At 45.9% G+C, this 22741-nt stretch overlaps 1 protein-coding gene across 1 annotated transcript in view; it reads right to left on the reverse strand.

Annotated features, from left to right (window-relative positions):
- The window catches only part of ALKBH7 (alkB homolog 7, RNA demethylase), a 43725-nt gene extending 22738 nt beyond the window's left edge, over positions 1 to 20987 (reverse strand). The window contains exon 1 of the mRNA XM_078685712.1: positions 20652 to 20987. Coding sequence (XP_078541838.1) covers positions 20652 to 20921 — 270 coding nt within the window. The 5' untranslated portion in view covers positions 20922 to 20987. The remainder of the gene's footprint in view (positions 1 to 20651) is intronic.
- Positions 20988 to 22741: the final 1754 nt, after the last annotated feature.

A 22741-nucleotide genomic window follows, 5' to 3' on the forward strand; every position in this document is an offset into this window, starting at 1 on the left:
ATCAAGATTTTTACCTCAAATTCATAGTGAGATGATTGATGTTTTTGAAACAGGGGTGATCAGTGAATTTAAGAAGCTAGACAAAATCAGCAAACCGAAATATGACAATTTGACAGCCAAGCAACGACAAGCACTGTTGGAATTACAAAACAACTCGGATGTTGTAATAAAAATGTCAGATAAAGGTGGCAATGTCGTTGTGTGGCCTGTCGAAATGTATCTGATGGAAGGCAAAAGACAGTTGGACGATAAAGAAAGTTATACAGTCAGCAATAGAAATTGCTATGAGAAAAGTAATCAAGATTACCAAACACAATTGTCTAAATGGAAACATGAAGGTCTACTGTCAGAAGATGAATTCAAATTTTTACATTGTGATCACCCGAAATTAGCGGTATTATATTTATTACCCAAATTACACAAAAACCAAGAGAATTCCCCTGGACGCCCTATTGTGTCCTCCATGGGGAGTACATACGAGAACACGTCAAAGTACATTGATCACTTCCTGCGTCCATATTTACAAAATGTACCTTCGTACTTGCAGGACACCAGAGATTTTTTGAGAGTAATCGAACCAATTGAGTGGGATGACAGTATGTGGCTGATGACGTTGGACGTCAACAGTCTATATACATGCATACAACACAATTTGGGATTAACTGCAAACCAACACTTCCTCAAACAACGTGATGTAAAGTACCTATTACATACCAGCATGCTCATTGACATGATGCACTTTTGATTGTCTAATAACTACTTCCTGTTCAACCACGTGGTCTACTGCCAGGCCCGGGGGACCGCAATGGGAACCTGCTTCGCCCCCAGCTACGCAGGATTGTTCCTGGGCTGGTGGGAGGAGCAGGTGGCCAGTAACATCTTGGCCTTTACCCAGAACGTGGTCCTCTGGGCCAGGTACATAGACGACGTGTTTTGTCTCTGGAAAGGTACTAAGGAGGCCGCAATGCAATTTGTCAGTGACCTAAATGTAAATGACTGCAATTTAAAATTCACCTGTTCTATTGATAAACAGTCGATTGAATTTTTGGATGTGGTGGTATTTGTAGATAATGATAAACTCAGTAGCCAACTGTTCCGAAAACCAACTGCGGGCAACAGTTTGCTCTATGCGTCGAGTTGCCACCCAAAGAATCTAATTTGCAGTATACCATTTGGTGAACTGTTGCGAGCCAAACGCAACTGTGGTACACCCACTGAATTTGCAAATGAGATGATTAATATGAAACAAAGATTTCAGGAGAGAGGCTACTCAACCAAAGTGATAGAACAAGCTTGTCCTAAAATCAAAAATGTAGCTAGGAGTGATCTCTTGAGTTTAAAACCTTTAGCTGTTGAAACTGACACGGAGGGACCTATTAGGTTTATTACTGCCTATTCTGACCAGTCTTGGCAGGTGAGAAAAAGTCTAAAAAAGTATTGGCATGTTTTAAATCTTGATCCTGTACTAAAGAAGGTGGTTGGAAATCAACCACAGATCACTTTCAGGAAATGTACAGCATTGAAGGACGTGCTTTGCAGTAATGTTATAAAAGAAAAGAAAGACAAGATAGCCATTAAAGGCTATTTTACTTGTCAATCATGCAAGGCTTGCAAAAATAGTGTGAACAGAAAAGAAATCGATCTACCAAAAAACCACAAAGCTTTCACAATAGAGAAGCACTTGTCATGCAAGTCCGACTATTGTGTTTACGCATTATGCTGCCCATGTCCTTTGGTGTACATTGGTAGCACGATACATCAAGTGAAGAAAAGAGTCTTGGAGCATACCAGGGCCATCACCAATGAGGACAAGAACTATTCTATTGCCAAACACTTTAAAGACTTTCACCAGAAAAATGTAAAATTGTTACAATTCTGTGCCCTTGACAGGATCCCCACCTCTGAGAGGGGAGGTAATAAACTCAAACAGTTCCGTCAACTCGAGTCCAGAATGATAATTAAATATGATACGGTACAACCGTTGGGTTGAAACAAGGATGAGGAGTTATCTGTTCATCTTGGTTAGAAATAATTAGTGCACCGTCTCAACCCACCCCATGTTTAATGTTCTGAACACTGTAATAACCGAAGTTTTTTTATCAGTTTTTTATCAGTTTTTATCTGCATTTAATTTTTAGTGATTGTATCCTTTTTTTATGTTTATGTTTGTAGGAGACAAGTTGTCCATACACAGTTGGAAAGTGGACCTAGTGGCCGCCAAATGAAATGGAATCTAATAAGGTGTCAATCGTATACTGTTGTTATATTCGGTGTTGATATTACATGGACGCAGAAATAGCCCACTGGGGCACTATCCAACAACTTTGAATACCTCAAATGCAATAACGGGACTAAAATACTGTGCAGGGTGTCGGACAATGCCCACTAGGGCAAGACTTCACAATTAAATAGTTATGTAAACTAACTATGATTAATTATGGGTATTATGAATGTTGAATATGCCCACTAGGGCAAAGCAAACCCAACATGAACTTAATATGAATTCGATATGAAAATGAAATTGTATTGAATACATAAGAAGCGACACATATGCTCATTGTTAATATTTTGTCATGATGTTATACTTACAATTATGTATTCGTTGTTCAGCTAAACACCACTAAGGTACAATGTAAAATTACGAAAGTGACACTGGTGGATGTTGATAGACACTCAAAGATGGCCGCCATTTCTGGTCCCAAACTTACTTGTGAAGGATGGGTAGTCCTACTTTTATGTTTTCAAATCTTAAATCACTTTATAAAGCACAAATGAACAAACTGTTGACCAAGGTGCGGCTGCCCCGAAACGCGTCGGGCGTTTTTTTGACCATTTTGCTTAATTAAAATCATCACCCTTATGAATCGGAGGCTCGAGTTTCCTTCTTTGAAATACGAAAGTTGGTGTGTGAAGAATATATATATATATATATTGGTTTGCCAAGGCCCCTGTCCCGACTGGAAGATGGAGATGGCGGTGAGGGAGTTATCCAACTCCACGCCGGGCGGGTAGCACTGTCTCCTGCCCCCGCTAAAACTACACCAGCCCGGGATGGTATGCGGTTTGGGAGACCCGAGGAGGAATTTGCAAGTCAGAGGTCAAATGGAACATTCCTTGGCAGCGCCTCACACTATCCTGGTCACACGAACACTTACTTCGGCAATTTCCCCCAGCACTCCTTACCTGGCTCCGAACATGGGATGCTGGGACATGTAGTTCCTCGAGGCTTCGAGGATTGCCACAGGTGTGTTGAACCATCACAGGGGGCGGGGCGGATACTCATCCAATCCGTGCGAAGCAGGACACGGATAGTGAGGCTACAACCACTGTGACTGCTGCTGACAACATCAAGGGCGCTGATGAAGGCTAGATGCCGAAATGCATTCGCTCGTTTAAGATGTGTCTTGAATAAATCTCCTCCATGGTGTCTCCTACTGCTGGCCTCTGCCTTTTCTTTGGGAAGGTTACTTTGGGACTGAGGAGTTTCTTTGTTACCTGCCCTTCGACTGCTGCGGGCTGTGGAGCGCTGACCGACGGCTCGTTGGAGGCATCACTTGGTGTTTGGTGGGTCCCTGCGGCGAACTACAGTATCCAGCATGCAACAGAGGAGTAGGCACAGCACAAGGAGATTCACACACCTGTGAGGCACAGAAGGGGCGTAATCACGTGACTGGGAGTGGTAACAGCAAGATAAAACTTTACAGCAAAGAGCCCCTCAAAGGAGAACAAACTGAAACAGGCACTGAAGAGTCCATTCTAAGGACGGTGTGTGTGTGTATATATATATATATATATATATATCCACAAAGAACTCCTCTTGTCATCAGAAACGCAGGAGACAGACCACAGGACCAGATGTTAGATTTCTCTATTTATTTGCTCAAGTTTGTGAAAGAGTGCATTACGCGTTTCGGGCTACCTGAGCCTATGTATGTATGTATGTGTGTGTGTGTATATATATATATATATTTTTTATTTTTTTTCTGATCTCTTGCAGGACGTCCAGTATTATTTGCTTGAATGACTGGCTTCTAAGCTTCTACTAATAGCTTTTAGGGAACTACTTGTTTTCTTTTTCTTTAAGCACGCTTGAGAGTGCATGAATAAATGAATGAGAAATGTATTATATGCCATTAAAATATGTACACATTTACAAGATCAAGTCAATGTGAGCCCCAATAAAGGAATTCAAGTGCATAGTGACAGAAGACAACCAAGATATTTATAGAAGAAAGATGAGAAATTATTAAATCACAGTTTTGTCAACTAAAATACACACAGAGTTCTCTGTAGCGTTGGTCCACAGGTGTGAAATTGCCAGATGATTGTGGCCATTTCCTCATTAGCACACGTGTATCCCAGCTATCTCCCCATCCACATTACTCTCCCTCGCCCGTGTGCTTATCTCCCTCACTTCACTTGTGTTGCACCCCCCCTTTTTTATTTTTTACATACAGATCCATCTTGGATAGGTAAATAAAAAGAAAAACACCTCACAACATTTTTGTAGACACATGCATGCATGTTGAATACATGCATGACTTTACAAAATGATGAGGCAACCAAGTCATCGCACTTTTGTTTCCAATTGCCATGCTGCATAGCAGCCTTGGTGTTATACAGCATGGTTAAAAAAGATTTGCAAAGACGACAGTTCTAACAGGCGAGTAGTATTGTCTTGCCAATGCCTAACGCCTAGGTGCTGCGACAAAACACAACTCCAGTCCTCACATATGATACAGAAAATGTTACCAATTTAGGCCACATAACAAATACACACTTCCATTCACATACTCACTCAAAGTAATGAGATACCCATCCAGAAATGCTAAGAGCTCAAGTTTCCCTCACTGCAAGAGCGACCCACACATTTGGAGGTTAGGTTGAACTTTAGCTCACAGGAAGCTAAATGTCACACAAAAGCAGAAGGGTTAGTACCGGGCTGTTTGTGAAGTACAGCCTTTTAGAGCTGCAGAGGGCATCCTACCAGAGTGGCAGCACTTCAACAGAACTCCTAGTTTGACGGGAAGTCCGGCATTGGACACATCCAGACCTGCTAACTCACACGGTGCCACCGTTTGTCACACGATGTTGGCTCCCTTCTCACAGTGAAGAGCTGAAATCACACGTGGAAGAGAAAACTAGTTGGAACCTACTGAAGAAAGCGGCTTTTCAGCTAGTCTTTGGAAACTCTAGGCAGCCAATGTCCAATAAGGGATTGGTTCTCAAACTTCAGAATTTTGAATGCCTGAGAACTCTGCATCCGCTCTTCAAGAGTAGAAGTGCATAAAAAACACAACTTCAACTCAGTAGTGCAACTCCAAAAAGCAGTTGTGCTAACAAAATCCAAGACTAGATAATAGAGGTATGAGAGCCACACTTGAGCAAGGTGCCTGGCTCTGGCTCAGCCTAAAATGAGACAATCTTTCATGAGGCTTCTTCCTGCTACCTCAACGACACAGGAAGCAGTGTTTACATCGCATGCGGTACAACGCATGCGATTAAACGCTAACCATTACAAATCAAGTCTTTTCTACGACTTGCTGTAGGGGCGCTCTAAACTAAGGAATAGTATAATTTACTATTAAAACACCTTTCCTACTGTTGCGCACGCTGGAGTTGGAATAGTAAATTTTTCTATTCCTTAGTCCAGTGCGCCCCCTACAGCAAGTCGTAGAAACGACTTACGATGTAATGGTATGCGTTGTAACAACCGCGCTGTACTGTATGCGATGTAACATCGCATATTCCAACGACACAATCTAACCACATGCAACAAGAATTAAACACAAACATTAACCTTCATGTAAAACATAAGAGTGTATTAGGAAACCCATCTAGAGGCTGAACTACACAGTGTGAAACTAGAAAAACTGTGATCAATCCCAGCTTCCCTACTTGACTAAACTTTGTTCTATTGAGCAAATATTTTGTTTGACCATGTCTCTTTTTTCTGCAATATTCTAGATGACAACATCTTCAAACATGCTATTTCAGGATGTGGGTGATAGAAAAATATCCCTTGAGTTGTTTTAATAGTCTATAACGTTGTTCCTCACATAATAATTAAGAGTGCAAATGACCTGCCTCTTAATTTACTATTAACATTGCAATCAGCATGAGGAGGAGTTAGGGAGAATACTTCTTAAATTCATGTTTAAAAGCTATCCCTTTTAATAAATTACTGTTAATGCAGTGGTTAGAGATGGGAGTCTCTAGTTGGCAGGGGTTTGCACCCTGTCCAAGTAGGGGCGCTTACTCAGGGGAGGGTAGGTAAGGTACACGCTAAGAATAATCCATGCTCACCCCCCTTTGTAGCTTGGCAAGAGCAGTCAGGCTTCTCCTCAGAGGTAATATGTAAAGTATTTGCGCATGTACACAGTTATACAGTGAAAACGCCACAAAAGTACTCCACACCAGTTTAGAAAAATAGCTAATATTTATCTGAGTAAAACAAGACCAAAAAACAACAAAAAAAGAATTCAACATACACATATCAGAATACGAGTTTTCCAAAATTAGATCAAGTATGACTTTTAAAAACATAATAGCTCCAAGGAGGCTATCTGGTCGCGGTTGACATTGACTACTCCAATAAGTCAGCCTAACCTCGGGGAGTGAGGCCTGTCATCGTGGGGGGGGGGGGGGGGGGGGTGACACGCAGGCCCCGGTACTATATCTTGCTGTTGCAAGATATCAAGGACTGTGCAAGACGCAGGGGAGGTGATGCGTCGGAGAGGCAAGTGCAGTATAGGTTCCTTACTGCTATGCTGGTCATTGGCACACAAGGAGAGTGCGTTGCATGAAGGAGGGGACGCCTCACTGAAGAAAGTGAGGCGTTGGTTCCTGGTAACACTGTAGATCGGGGAGTCACTGACGCCCGGGGACGATGAGGGGCACGGGAAGTTGATGTGGCGGGTATCGAGATGACCCTTGGTTCCTTACTTCTGCATGGGAGCCATGATGCAACCAGAGGTCAAGCCGCAAGGTTTCGGGTATACAGCATCAAAGTCAAACCACTGGGCCACAGTTACGGCGCTGGAGTCGGAGCTGTGTATCATGGACGTCAGTGGCGCGGTGCGCGAGACTCCCGCAGTTGCGGTCCTATGGAGGTGCTGCGGTTTCGTCTGAACCTGCATAGTAAGTTGCGGTTGTGCGTCATGCAGGGACCACAGCTTCGGTGTAGGCAGCTGCACGGCGTCAAAGTTACATACAGGCACTAGTTCCGAAGTCACTCAATGTCGGTTTCCTCTTGTAGCACGGAAACTCACCTCCAAGGGCCCAGGAACTAGATTTGGCCCCACTTGGCAAGTAGGAATCCCAGCACAGGAGCCCAGTTGCTACGGGTGAAGACTTTGATGGCCCTGAGACTTCCAACAGCAGGCAAGCTCAACTCACGCCCTTGGAGAACCTTTAGAAAGCAGAACGTAGAGAGCAAAGCCCAGTCCTGTGCCTCCCAGGACAGAAGCAGCAGGAAGCAGGCCATTACAGCAAAACAAGCAGCAAAGTGCCAGTCCTCCTGGCAGCTCAACAGCTCTTCTTCCTGGCAGAATGTCCTCAGTCCAGAAGTGTTCCGAGTATATGGTGTCAGAGGGCCAGTACTTATGGAGACTTCAAATAACGGTCTTTGTAGTGCACAAGACCCTGCTGTTCCTTGCCCTGGCTCCGTACACACTACATGTAGTGGCAACTTGTGCGAGGATAGGCATAGCCCTATTCAGGTGCAAGTGTCAGCCCATCCCACCACTCTAGCTAAGGAAGGCTCATCAGCCTGGTGATGGGCCATCAAGATATGGAGGGCACACCTCAGCTCCCGGTGTGTAACTATCTAGAGTGAATTCACAAAGCCCAACTGTCATCCAACCCAGCTGTGTATTCTAGGGACAGGCAGAGGCACCAAATGGTTAAGAAAGAAAATGCCAACTTTTTTTAAAGTGGCATTTTCAGACCTAAATTGTGACACCAAAACCCCAATTTTCTATCTGCTCCCAATTGGTAAATACGCTGGTAAGTTGTTACAGGCAGCTCCAATGCTAGCCTATGGGAGAGATGGGTCTGGCCGTAGTGAAAACGAGTTTAGCAGATATTCACTACCAGGACATGAAAAACCCATGCATACATATCTTACCTTTTAAATACACTACACCCGGCCCATGGGGCTACCTAGGGTGCCTTACATGTAATAAAAGTGAAGGTTTGGGCCTGGCAAGTAGGTGGACTTTCAAAGTCGACAGGGCAGCCTAAGACTTCACAGACAGGCGCTGCGGTGGCAGGCCTGGGACATGTTTGAAGGGCTACTCAGGTGGGTGGCACAATGTGTGTTGCAGCGCACTAGCAGCATTTGATATACAGGCTCTGGGCACACCTAGTGCACTGTACTAGGGACTTACTAGTAAATCAGATACGCCAATCATGGAGAAACATATGTAATTACGTTTTAGTCACAGAGCACATGCACTTTACCACTAGTCAGCAGCGGTAAAGTGCCTAGAGCCGTAAAACCAGCAAAAACGAAGTTCAGCACACAGTCCAACAAGCATTTGCAATGCAATAGGTCTCGCATTTGTCAGAGTTAGAGCTACTGGTGTTGTAAATGACAATGTCTTTTATCTATGAGTTTTGGTTAGGAGTGTAGTGGATGTATGAATAGAGAGACAGCTGCAGCACTGCCTAGAGGACTTAGAATGAGGAATTACCACCGGGTCCAGATGATCAACTGCAGCACTGTCTAGAAGACTACGAATGAGGAATTACCGAAGAAACTAGAGAATTTGGTAGCAGCACTGTCTAGAGGGCTTAGAATGATGAATTACTAACGGGACCAGGGAAGCAGCCAGCAGCACTGATTAGAGGTCTAAGAATGAGGAATTACCACTGGGAACAGAGACACAGCTGTAGCACTGCCTAGAGGACTTAAAATGTAGGAATTTCCAACAGGACCAGAGTAGTAGCTAGCAGCACTGTCTGGGAGACTTAGAAGGAGGACTTACCACTGGGACCAGAGAAGACATTAGCAGCACTGCTGTAAGGACTTAGTGTGAGGTTTTACAGATGGTACCAGAGAAGCAGCTAGCAGCTCTGCCTAGAGGACTTAAAATGTGATATTACAGCCAGAACCAGAGTAGCAGCTAGTGGTACTGCCTAGAGGACGTAAAATAGGGAATTCTCACTGGGACCAGAAAAGCAGCTAGCAGCACTGCCTAGAGGACTAAGAATGATAAATTATTACTGGGACAAGAGAATCAGCTGCAGCACAGTCTAGAGGACTAAGAATGAGGAATTACCACTGGGACCAGAGAAGCAGCTAGCAGCACAGGCTAGAGGACTAAGAATGAGGAATTACCACTGGGAACAGAGAGAGCTGCTGCACGGTCTACAGGACTTAGAATGGTACATTACTGACAGGACCAAACAAGCATCTGCAGCACTGTGTAGAGGACTTAGAATGAGGAATTTCCGATGAGACCAGAGAAGCAGCTAGCAGCATTGTCTAGAGAACTTTGAATGAGGAACTACCACTGGGACCAGAGAAGCAGCTACAGCACTGTCTAGAACAATAAGAATGAGGAATTACCTTTGGGAACAGAGACGCAGCTGCAGCACTGCCTAGAGGACTAACCCCCAGATGCATCAAACACCCACTCTGCGAATTCTAAAGAGCGAAAAATACCGAATCGCTATCTAGAATTCGCAGAATGGGATGCATCATCAAAATCGCTAATCAACTGCGATTCACAATCGCCCGCAATCGCCGTATGCGAAATACCCAAAATCGCTATTAAATCGCAGAATCGGCTGTTTCCCAACCCCAAATTGCGATTTCGCAAATACCGAAATCGCAAATAGCCATCTCGCAGATTGCGAGATCGCAAAAACGGGAAGTCGCATTTTGAGCACAATGATGACATCACAACCAGGAAGTAGGCAGCTCCATGCCTCATTTGGAACACAGGAGGAGGAGGCACAGCACTGAGCTCCAGGAGACACACCCTGCAGTCCCAAGACAGGACACACATTGATACCAGAATGTCCCAGGATGCAGCAGGATCCAGTGAAACAGGTAGGAAGCGATAATCAAGTTCTCTGAACAAGAGCTTTAGTACTTGATAGAGGGAGTCAGCAGGGACCATGACAAGCTGTTTGGAAAGCTTTCCCGGAAGGTGCCCGAGGCTGACAAAAGGCACATCTGGCTGCGCATCAGGGCAAAGGTCAACGCCGTTGGAGTGACAGAGCGGTCAATCGATAAAAATAAAAAAAATCTTTTTATTGTTTCAAAATACAAACAAAACATGAGGAGGGACCATCATAAATACAAAGAGTCCGACATTTCGTATTGAGAGAGGATTCGACAGTAATTCAACAATTTAACAAGGCACATAGCCCCTATTCCAGGTCTAGCGCTACAATGTCAAGCCCCCTCAATCAGCGTAGTATCATATCTGAACCCAGGATTCTAGGTCATTATTTAGTACCCCATGCATGGCCACCCTCAATATTTATCAACTCCTGAACCCCCCACCCCTGCCACCGGCGCTGTTATTTAAGTAAGGAGTGTCATCGAGATACTACCCTAGTGTGTGAAGTGTATACAGACCATCTCATCCATTATACTAAGAATCACCGTAATGTCAAGCCCCCTCAATCAGCGTAGTATCATATCTGAACCCAGGATTCTAGGTCATTATTTAGTACCCCATGCATGGCCACCCTCAATATTTATCAACTCCTGAACCCCCCACCCCTGCCACCGGCGCTGTTATTTAAGTAAGGAGTGTCATCGAGATACTACCCTAGTGTGTGAAGTGTATACAGACCATCTCATCCATTATACTAAGAATCACCGTAACCACACGGTAGTCGAGGACCTCCCTCTGCGCTAATCTCCCCAAGTCCAGAGGAAGCCACCCGTGCCTGCTCCTCCTCCAGCGATGTGCCGGAGTCCGAGACAGTATCCACGTCCAGCATCCTGAGCTCCATCACCAAAGCCTCCCACGCCCGCGCCGCTTCCAGTGCCCTATCGCTATGGGATCTATGGGCCTGCTGCAATCGAACAGAACTCTTGCTCTCAGCCCACATAAGTAATTCTGCTTTCCATCTAGCATAGCTAGGACCAGCCCCTGCCTTCCAGTGTGATGTAATTTCTCTTTTGGCCAGAATGAGTCCCAGTCCATAAACGTGCTAGTTGTCTTGTTTTTGCTAGTGTGCTGGAACCAGTGTAACAGGCACGCTCCTTTATCCATATCAACCTGTCGCTCAGTTACCCTACAGAGCGACTTGGTTACCTCCTCCCAATATATTCCTAGCTGAGGACAGTCCCACAGCATATGGATCAGATCCGCGCCCTGCAGCCGGCATCGGGGGCAGGTCGCAGTATCGATCCGAAAATACTGATTCATTTTAGCTGGCGTGAGATATGCCCTATGTAGTACGAAGAATTTGATTAACTGGAACCTAACGTTCCTGGTACTCTTCCATGCTCTTTTAATTATCTGTGACCAGGGGGCGTCCGGGATAGCTTTGTCTAAGTCAGAGCGGTCAATCGATGATCTCAAGAAGAGGTGGTACGACCTCAGAGGTCGTGCCAAGGAGCGCATTGCGGAGAGACTGGGGAGAGACTGGCCACAGGAGGAGGAAACTCCACAGTTCCTGCAAACACACCACTGGAGGACTTGGTGGAGGACACCATCAACCCTGCAGCCTGCGTGGGGGTCACTCAGCTGGACACCTCCTGTGCCACACACCAATCACAAGGTAAGAGCCATGCAACAGCGACCCCCTCCCCTAACACTGCGCATGCCTCCAGAGCAAGCCATATTGGTAACCCCAGTAATGCAGTCCCTGCCCATCCCAAACGCCCAATTGCATTGTGGGACCTGTAGTGTGACAATGTGCCCTGATAGCCACACACAGCCAGAACAGGCAAGTGAAACATACCCCTAAAGCCAGTCAGGGAATGCAAGCGTGTATGCATGTTGCTACATCCCAGGTGCCTGAATCATATAATTAATCATGCACTCATTCACATCACAGGTGCTGCAGATGCTGAGACGTCTGATAGCGAGACACTCCATATCGTGGAGACTCCCGATGCGACGGAGGGAGAGAACCAAACAGCACCAGCACCTGGACCATCACATGCACCTGCACCAGCACCTGGACAAGCACCTTCCCAAATTCACAGGGCCACCCCTGCAGCCATAGGAGGAGCTCAACCGCCCCAGGCATTACGCATGACAGTGGAGCAGACCCCACCACCACCCAGGAGGCAGACACGCCGCACAGCCACTGTGCGGTCCCAGGCAAGCGGCAGGTTGAGGCAGCAACGCTCTGTGGCCACACCACCAGACATGGAGCAACAGGCACAAAATCTAGAGCTAGGAATTGAAGCTCGGATGCTTGCTGTGCACCGCAAGCAGGCACAGCACATGGCAGCCATGCAGCTGCAGCTGTACAAAACTGCACGCAATATAAACCAACTGACTGAATGTGTGCAGGAGCTAACCGCTGCTGTGAAAGAGAGCAACCAACTGATGGTGGCACAGCAGGACATCATCCGCCAGCTGCTGACACGGCTGCCGGCCTATACCCGGTCAAACCACCTCATTGGGAACGCCACTTCACAGTTGTCGCGCAGGTCACGGGCCATGCAGCTACAGATGGTACAATGCTGCCAAGATGTAGCAAGGGCCCTGGAGCAGGTCACCACCGCTGTGGAGAACCAACAGGTGTACGGCCATGGCCATGCAAGGGGGGGGGGTGTGATGATGCAAGTGAGGGTACATCGAGCCTGAGCAGCCTGTCTGTGCCGGTGCTACCTGAAAGGCGCCGCAGTTCCAGGCCCAATACTGCATCACGGCCGGACACTCCCAACGTGGAGTTGGAGAGGCGACAGAGTGCGTCCGGCAGGAGGCGCCAGTGACTGACTATACTTTACCGGCAGTGCCATGGTGAGGTAACCACGCACACCTGCTCTGGATACAAGAGCCTGTATGACTCAATACAGTTGCAACATTTTTGCTGATTTACAGCACATCTAGAGCTTGTTGACCAAAAAAATAAGAATTTATTTTGAACACAAATCTTCCTCATGTCATTAATTCATGTGGCATGCATGAGTGCAGTGTTGTGTGAGGGGTATGGGTGCACTAGAAATAGTTCAGTGTTATGTTGTTGCGGCGCCTGTGTCCTTCAGCAGGATTCTCCACGCGTGCATGATGCACATGTGCAGGTGGCAGGTTGTCCCCCTCCGACTCACTACCAGACACCTCCACAGATATCCTCCGCTTGGTGGCAATATTGTGGAGTATGGCACACACGGCCACGATGCGGCAGCAGACCTCAGGCTGGTATTTCAGGGCCCCGCCAGTCTTGTGGAGGATGCGGAATCGTCTTTAACATGCCAAATGTCCGCTCAATAACATTTCTGGTGTGTATGTGCGCAGCATTGTAACGCCGTTCCTGTGGTGTAGCAGGGTTGAGGTATGGGGTGAGGGGGTATTCACGGAGGCCGTAGGTGCTGTCACCTGAAGGATAGGAGCAGAGGGTCAGTGCCTGTTATGCGCAGCAACATGGTCTTGACATACTGTATGTGGGCATGTGTACTTACCTAGGAGATGTCCTTCGCCAAATTCACCCCTGGCCAAGCGGGTGTGTATGCCGCTGTGCCGGAAGATGAACGAATCATGCGTGCTCCCCGGGTATTGGGCCACAATGTCTGGGATGATAGTCTTCGCATTGCAGACCATCTGAATTTTGAATGAGTGGTATGACTTGCGGTTCCGGTACATGTATTCGGTCTCAGCCGGTGGACAGATGTGAATGTGGGTGCAGTCAATGCAGATAAGAAAGATTAAAAATGTCCCAAAAGTCTAATCCTGTCATGGAAATGATCAAAAGGGAATTAATACCCGTTGCAATTTATTAATGGCAAAACCACCACCTGCACATATGTAAGAGACCTCAACTGAATAACAATATGCAATTTCATCACCTACTAAATGGTTATAACTGTTTGGACAAGTGACAGTCTTAAAAAATGTTGGGGTCAGAAATTTATGACAAAACTAATGTATAAAATAAAACATGAATTTATTATACTTCATAAGCATTTAAAACGTTTTTGACATACAATTATTAAACAATACATAAAGCATAACTGTAAGAAATACAGTGTAAGACAATAGATTAAAAATTGTTCATGTGAACAACAGTCGACGCGGCGTTTCGGTTAAAAACCTTCTTCAGGACAGTTCTCAAATAAAATGTGTATGTATATCTCTCTCAGGTTTTCCTTCTGAGGTAATGAGTCAAAAAAGGGTGTCCTAGTATGGGTACACCATCAAGACAACCAAATACCCCACTTATTCGGACTGGGTGTATTTGTAATTGATAGTATCTTGTTTTCAAATATTTTAATTGTGCACTGTGTCGGAGGGGCCACCGATTGGCTTTTTCTTGATCTCCTTTTGCAAATATAAGGACTTGATTAATCGCTGCAGCCGCGTGCTAGATGTGCTTCGTCAGCTAGTTCTGTTTGTGAGATGGTCCTCACGATATCTTGATTAAAATAGTCGGCCTCCCTGCTCTTCCGATAACAGCGTCATGGGGTTCTGTTTGTTACAGTGGCAGTCAATGCAGCCAATTACATGGGGGAAATGGGTGATGTGATAGAAGTCCAGTTTAGTTTGCGTTAAGTCCTGTTGGGAAGGTGATGTAGTGGTGGATCCAGCTCAGCATGGCGTCCAGGAAACTCTGTAGGCAGCATGACAGTGTACTCTGTGATATACCCCCTGCATATTCGACTATCCCCTGGAAGCTTCCGGAGGCCAGGAGGTGCAGGCAGCACAGGACCTGGACATGGGTGGGTACGGCATTGGTCCTCCATGTTGGGTGCTGCATCAGGGGGTCACGGTCTCTGATGAGCTTCTTTATCAATGCCCCATTGAGCCTGTATTTTGAGTAGATCTCCTCTTCAGTCTGTCCCAGGAGTGTAATCCGCAGCCGAAAGATGCGCTCCTGGATCCTGCGTCGGTTCTGGGCTGCAGCCTGGAGCCTCAGCCGCCTTGCCACGATGTAGAGACCTGGCATTGTGACTTTCCTCATGCTCCTACCGAGTCTCCTTAAGTGTGTTTGATTTACCCTACACCTGTTTCTTGTTTGCAATTTTTTTTTTTTTTTTTTTACAATTGGACTTCATGGTTACCACCTGGTTTAGCTTCTCCTTAAATTGAGACTCATTTTTAGCAAATTTGGGTATTTTCGCAAATTGCGATTTATGATGAATTTGAATAACGATTTTTTTTTGCGAATTCACAATATATTTGCTATTTCGCAATATATTTGCGAATTCGCAATATATTTCACAGAAAATGTGGGAAATCGCTGTTAAGAAATCACAATGGGGGTTACCAAATGGTTTTGCGATTCTTTGTTTTGCGAATTCGCTATTTGCTGCTTTTGTAGTTGATGAATTGCGGGAACAGAAATTGCAATCGCAATCGCTGTTTCGCAGCGATTGCGATCGCTATTTCGCTTGATGAATCTATGCCTAAGAATGGGGAATTACCACTAGGAACAGAGACACAGCTGCCACATTTGAGAATAGATAAAGGACAAGATTTACATCCCTCTTTACAGAACAGTAGCAACGCCCAAGTGAGTGAAAGATAATTAAAGCTAAAAACAAAAGATTGGGTGAAAGGGAGCGAGCGAGTAAAGTCAAATTTCCAATCATAACTTTGTGACTGCTCAACTCGATCTTCAATGACTCAGACTCTGTAGATCATAAATGAAAGCCAAGGTGTGAAGGGGCGAACACACAGAAACGGTGGGTGGGAGGGGAAAGAAGTAACAATGGTCAGCTGCTCGAGTTTTCAATATTTCCAGAACACGAGGCAGGCAATTGGAAAAATAGTGCATGAAACAAACTGAAATAGAAGTGAAATGAGCCCTGTAAAAGGGCCAGTAGCTATGGGCGGGAACGACATACCAACAGGAGAGACAAATTGGCATGATTTACTATTCCAAAGTGAGGAGTTTAGAAAGGCACCCGGAGAAACCAATGACAAGCGTTGGACCGGCTTGAAGTTCATATACTGAATCCAACATGCCTTACAGAGCAGCGTACGCTGCTAGGCTCGACCTAAACAGGATGTCAGACGCAAACAGACAGGGGAAAACACGCCAAAGATGTCATGTAAACAACAGTGATATCATCTGATGTAAAACGCTTCAGAATAATACAAAAAACCTTTTGGGAGAATTTTTAAACGATGTCATGAATTTTTACATGATGTTTGTTGCAAAATTACATACCAAACATGTTCATGGTTTTGCTCTTTTATGAAACAATATGTCCACGACCAAGTAGTACTTAAAATGGGTTTATTCGTACATAAATAAGGAGCCGATTGGAGCGCAACCACCCGTATGAGAGTCCCAAAGCAATTGCCAAAGGGAGCCTTTGACTGGAATCTTTGATGCTGAAGAATTCCAGAGTGCTATGACAAAGATCATTCGGTGCCACAGTAAATCACAACACCTTAAACATATAACCCAGTCCTGCCAAGCGCCACGCAACAGGTGTGACGCTCACGCATTTCAGTGCGGTGATCCGCATCACCGCACTGAAATGCATTGTCATGCATTTTGCTACTTGCTGTCAAGCGAGCCACCAGCGCCGCCTGTCATCTCTGTGCCCGGGCTCTCTCTGCTGCTCCGAGTGCGCCTGCTTCCGTCGTTCACATTCCCTGCTAAGACACGTTTGACTTGGGAGAACTGAGTTTCCTTATTAATGTTTACCAGGGCATGGCTCTCTCACTTTTCAGCCTGACGTCATGACCGGGCCCAGTCAGGTTGTGCGTTACATGCCGTGCGTGGGGACGTCACATCCTGCGTGCTGGTGTAGGAGGCGGGAGGCTGAATTAGCGCCCCTGCAAACCAATCATGGCGCTTGCAGTGTCCTGCTGCATCTTGCACCGGCCCGGGCCGCAGTGTGCTGTGCTACAGCACCCTGGTGCCGAATATTTAATTTCATAACGCAGCGGAGGGAGACAGTGGAGTCAGTGACCCGGGTTAAAGCAGCCACCAGACAGTTTGTTATTGGGCGGGTCCCCGGCCCGTAACGCACTGGACAGCCTGGACTAGGAGTCACATCTCTTAGTTACGGTACGTGAGTCAGTGAAAAATCTATTCATAAAATTCATATTCAACATTTACTTTTATCCAGGCCATGGTGATAATATTGCATGAATAGTACTGCACCACTTGTCAGCGTTTGTTTTCTGAGTGATAAAATGTTAACACAGAATAAAGACTTCCTGCCAGCAGACCCTGAATAATACCATTGTGGGTTGCGTTGTTTCTTCATCATTAGTGATCTGATAAAATAGTGACATGATTGCAAAAGCTTGTTTTTAAAACTAATAAAAGACTGTCAGTGCAATTTGTATTTCTTTGCACTATCATGTGTTCAGAATAAAACACTGCCAAGTTTTACGCTGGTGTTTCCCACCATTCTTTTTTACCTTATTACATTAGCAACCAATTATGCCTGTGACTGAGTGACGGCATTATCTTCTAGTCGCACTTGCTTACGGTAAAAAAAAATCCTTTTTGGGTTAGCTCATGTCATGAATGATCACATCAATGAGTTCATCAGCAGTGCCTGCCTGCCCTGAGTTACTGAGCACTGCAGACACGCAGTCTGTCTCTGGTTAGTGCCCTTCCTTCCGTTTCTGGTGCTTTGCAGATATGTTTTAAAATCTTCCTAGAATTTCTCGTTGCTTAAATTAGTGTAATTTCTGATATCTATATGATTCCCTCATCTTCATTGCTTGATTTTGCCCGCGCGAAAGTGTCACTCGTACAGTCCCGTCAAGTATCACGCGTCAGGTGTGACAGTCACGCATTTCAGTGCGGTGTTCCGCATCACCGCACTGAAATGCATTGTCACGCATTAGCCACCACCTACCAGCACGCGCCACCAGCGGCGCCTCACCAGCTCTCTGTGGTTCACTTCTCCCGAGAGACGTGCTGCGGTTGCTGGGCTAGTTCCTAAATAGTTAAATCACCATTTGCGTTCAGCTCTGGGGTGGCTGAGAGCGCCACATTGTATCAACTCACTCTACTACAGCTGCCTGCTGTTGCCAACAATGTTATAATGCGCAATATCTGGCGGCGCGCGGCTGCTTACAGAGTGCTGTCAGTCATGGCACACCATGGGGGGCCGCCTGGATTAATCCGGATGTGCAGGTAGAGTGTCGTCACGTCCTGAGTCTCTCTCATGGCTGCCCGTCGTGCTAGAGGCATGACGATAGCATCGCGGCAGGCGGCGCAAAAAACGACTGCAGCAAGCTCACAGTGAGGTTGGCCATGATCGAGCAATGCCGGGGCCCCGGGATGAGTGGCCAGGCAGCCTGAGAACAGGTAGGCTGCAGAGAGTGCACCATCGATGGGCAGCAGTGCAGTCACGGACCGCTGCAGTCTCTGAACTCGAAGTAAGTGATTTACTCGGTGACACAGTATACGGACAGGTTAGCACCTGCATGCATGCAAAATTTTTGCAAGATAAAAGTGTGGCAAAAACTAATGTGGAAGTAACCCTGTGGTTTTAGCGCGGTAACACTCAGATGGTGAGGTAGCAAAATCTATGTTTAGGAATGTGTAGGGCTGGATATTAGATTCGGCGAGTGAACCCGTGCGGCCGCTGCCAGTCATGGTGCATCATTAGTGGAGTTTACAGTCCTGGACTGCTGCAGACCGGATGTAACGGCGGGAGCTCACTCAAGTAAGTGTTAGGGCATTACTAGTAAATCAGGCCTCCAGGCTCTCAGCTTTCCCTTGCTGCACTACTTTAGGGCCCAGCCATCCGCACCGTGCCCGGGGAGGGGAACAGTTAGCTATAGAGGCAGTGATTGCATTACTGGAGGAGGTGGGATAGGAGGAGGGGAGTTGTGAAACACGAAATGCCCCCTCTTAATGTTTCGACACTGTGTAGGAGTGAAATACATTTTAGACTAGTCACCACCTTTGCTCGAGACAGTAAAACTGCATTGGCACCAATAAATAGTTTGAAACACCCACGACTCTGCTGGGAAGTATCTTTACTTTGTTCATATAATGCTGCAGACCTGGGAGCAACAGGCTGCATTTCGGTGGAAAAGAAGAGATACGTATCAAAACAAAAGAGAACAAAAAAAACACACCAGTAAATATAAACATGGACAGGGGAGCGGATTCTTAAAGGAGATAATAGAGGCAGTGATCGAAATTATTATTTTTTAGAAAAATTCAGAGGCAGAATTTATTTAGGTGTTTTTGGAATATCAGTTGCGTGATGCGAGTGCAATGATCTGAAGGCACGGATTTCTGAACTGTTTCCACCGCGCCTAAAAACACTGATCATGCTTGCGCATAGTCCAAACTTGGACATTTCCAGAATTAGTGATGGCGGGCTGGTTTCTGTGACCCTTGGATGAGTGTGAGACATACATTATACTGTGTGCTGACTGAGCTTTGTAATTTGATTGACTTTCAAATGGTGCCGGCTAAGACATGTAAGGGCTGAGTTAAGGTAATCAAACTTTCAGTGCATGAGCAGTACCGCTCTTTTTTTACCTAGGTTTTTTTTAAATCAAACTTCACCTCAAATGCAGACAATAGATATTAAGAAAATTTACGTTTGTTCCAGTGGAGACTCAATTTTTTTTTTTTCTCACATTCTTACATCTTTCTGTTGTGGGCTGGATCCTACGTGTGACAGAGAGGCCCTAGAGTTTACACTGATGCTCTGCATCCTGATCTCCTTGATTGACTGCTGGCAGCAAGGAGAATCTAGGGGGGCCAGTGTAGGCAAAGGCATCTGTGTTTTAGTAGCTCAGCTAACTTGCTATGGCTGTTAATAAGTAAAACGAATGCTTCAATTATTCTAACCTACCTGCATCCCTGGTCTGTAGTGTACTGAGCCTGAGAATTGTGGAGTCACATATTCTGACTCTGCCTGCTTTTCAGTTGCCTGCTGTTAGCGCACTTTACTTAAATTACTTATTAGATTCTTGTTGCTCAAATGGGTGCAATATTTTTGATATTCAAACGTTTCCCTCATCTTCATCGTGTGATATTGCCCGCGATAAAGTGACACTCATAGTTGTTGAAATGTCACTCATAATTTCACTGAAATTATGAAAATGTCACACACAGCAATCTGAAACCTTGGCAGCTATGCTCGTAGTCGTTGAAATGTCACTCAAAATTACTCTGAAATTATGTAAATGTCACACATAGTAATCTGAAACCTTGGCAGCTATGGTTAATAACCCTAACTGTAAATCATAAAGCTGCGTCTTATTAACAAACCATAGCAAGTAATACGCTCGTGCACGGGCTCTTCGAGCCTAGTTAAACCACTGGCTCGACTCTCCTTGTGTGCTCGGGCACTAAATAAGTAAGCCCCTGATGATGGCGTCATCTGCTAGTATTTTCCGCACAACCCAACCCCAGTGCCCCAACTTTCCTCATAACATTATACTTGATACCCCCAGTGATACATGATACCCAGTACTTTCCTCATACCATGCCCCAGTGCCCCGACCGGCTTCATAAACATTACACAATTACACCGCCACGCCCCCTCGGCATCTTAACTCCCTCACCTGATCCCAGTGGCCGTCCTGGTATCGCCCCTTTGACAGGGGGCGCTCAAGCTCCGCCAGCAGGGACCCCTCCTCCTCAGGGCTCAGGAAGTCTCGGAACAGCTGTACACCCCCGGGGAGGAGTAGGGGGAGTATAGCGGGGCAGGAAGGCGCTAGCGGGACGGAAGAGTTCGTACAGTATTTCAGATGGCCTCGGAGACCCGGCCTCATCACGGAGGTGCGGCACAGCCGAACTCGAAACGCCAAAGTACCGGCCATGGGCGCCGCCATCTTCGAACAGCGCGGAGCCTGCCGGGACAAGGGACAGCACGCGCACGTACACACACATGGCAATAGTATCTCCAGGAAGTAGCTGAAGAAACTTTTGTAGGCAAACATGTTCCTATCTCGCCTTCTTCCGCGTAAAATCTCGCCTTTTCCAATATCGCTTAAAGGGCAAATATAATGTTTGTTCCTGTTGCAAAAGCGTTCTCTTGGAGGGAGTGAATAGCGTTGAAAAAACGTATGAGATTCTAGCAGACATGCCAACATTGTAGGACAGGGACGTGGGAGATTTAAAAAAAAAAAAAAAAACGGGAGAATAAAATTCCCCATTGACTTCTGTTGTAGAAAATGCAAATTCAGGCGGGAGACAGCTACAATAAAGCCCTTTTTGGCTTGAAAAATCGGCAGTCTTCTGCCTGAATCGGGTCTATTGGCTTGTATGTTCTAGTATCATCTGCACACCTATTAAAACAAGCATTTGCAATGCAATGGGTCCCGCATTAGCGAGAGTTTGAGCTATTGGCCATGTAAATGACAATGGCTTTTATTTATATGTTTTGAAAACCTGCAAGCTGTGCGTAAACACACACTTTTTACTTATAGTCGCATAGATTCTAAGGTTTCAGTTTGCTATGTGTGACATTTTCATAATTTCAGTGTAATTATGAGTGATTTAAACAACTATGAGCAACCAGGGCTTTAAGTGGGCCGGGTCTCACGGCAGTTTTTTCAGGGGGCCTCGAAACGGGTCTTTATCGGGCTCTGTTTAGTGCCCTGGCACAGGTGGTCCGTTCACTGCAGTGACAGCAGGCTCATGGATGTGCGCATGATGAGCGTTGTAGAGGAAGGGAAATCCTTCTCTGGATTTCCCTTCTCTTTTTGAAACTCAGGAGCAGCAACATCGTCGTGGTGTCAGCAGGGCTGTAAGTGGAAGTTTTTTCAATATTATACTAGCCATACTTGCTGCTTATTTATCTTATGCAACTAACAACCATTGACAAAGCCAATAGTCATGACTTGTCGGTATGATGTGACTTGTATCATATATCAGACGCAATGAAAGGAACAGCAAAATACAAGTCGGGCGGCACACGGCGCTAAACACAGATTCTTAGCTGACGTGTTTTTAAGCCACGCCCTCAATTACATTGACCACGCCCCTTTCAGAGACCCCCCAGTTTTTTCATCCAACTTAAAGCCTTGTGAGCAACACTTTCTCATGAGTAAAATCAAGGAATGACGACGAGAGAAACATATAATTATCAGAAATTATCAGAAAGAAGATCTTAAAAAGTTGCCTAACACCAGATATGGTAGGGCATTAAGCTAGCGCCTGAGATACCTGATCGGAGAGCGGCCACAGACAATCAGCATTGGGCAAGCCTCAGGAGAGTGACCCTGAGATACACACATACAGGTTACAGCCAGCCAGAGCGCAACCTATTTATTATCCTCCCGCATGCGAACTCCCATACAATCTACACAAACTACAATCCCGAGGCACATTTCCCATTGACTATGCTCACACAGTGACGTTGTACGTCACTTCCTCCGCAGGTCGGAGATCGGGGGCAGGACTCTATGATCGTTTCGGATTACCACGCTAAAACAACATTTGAGCCCGGGACTGGAGACTCTGGCAGCACAAGCAGAGGACCGGGACCTAAATAGGTAGACTGCTGGGTGACTGCTCAATCGAAGTAAGTGCTATCATTCCGCGCTGGCGCTCGGCGCGCTCCCCTGTTTTAGACAGCGGCGCTATCAATCTATCTTGGGTCACCTCAACGATGGCCCGGGCACATTTGGCTCACTAATTAGAAATCATT

Source organism: Lissotriton helveticus, chromosome 1_1 (assembly GCF_964261635.1).
Source record: "Lissotriton helveticus chromosome 1_1, aLisHel1.1, whole genome shotgun sequence".
Lineage (NCBI taxonomy): Eukaryota > Metazoa > Chordata > Amphibia > Caudata > Salamandridae > Lissotriton > Lissotriton helveticus.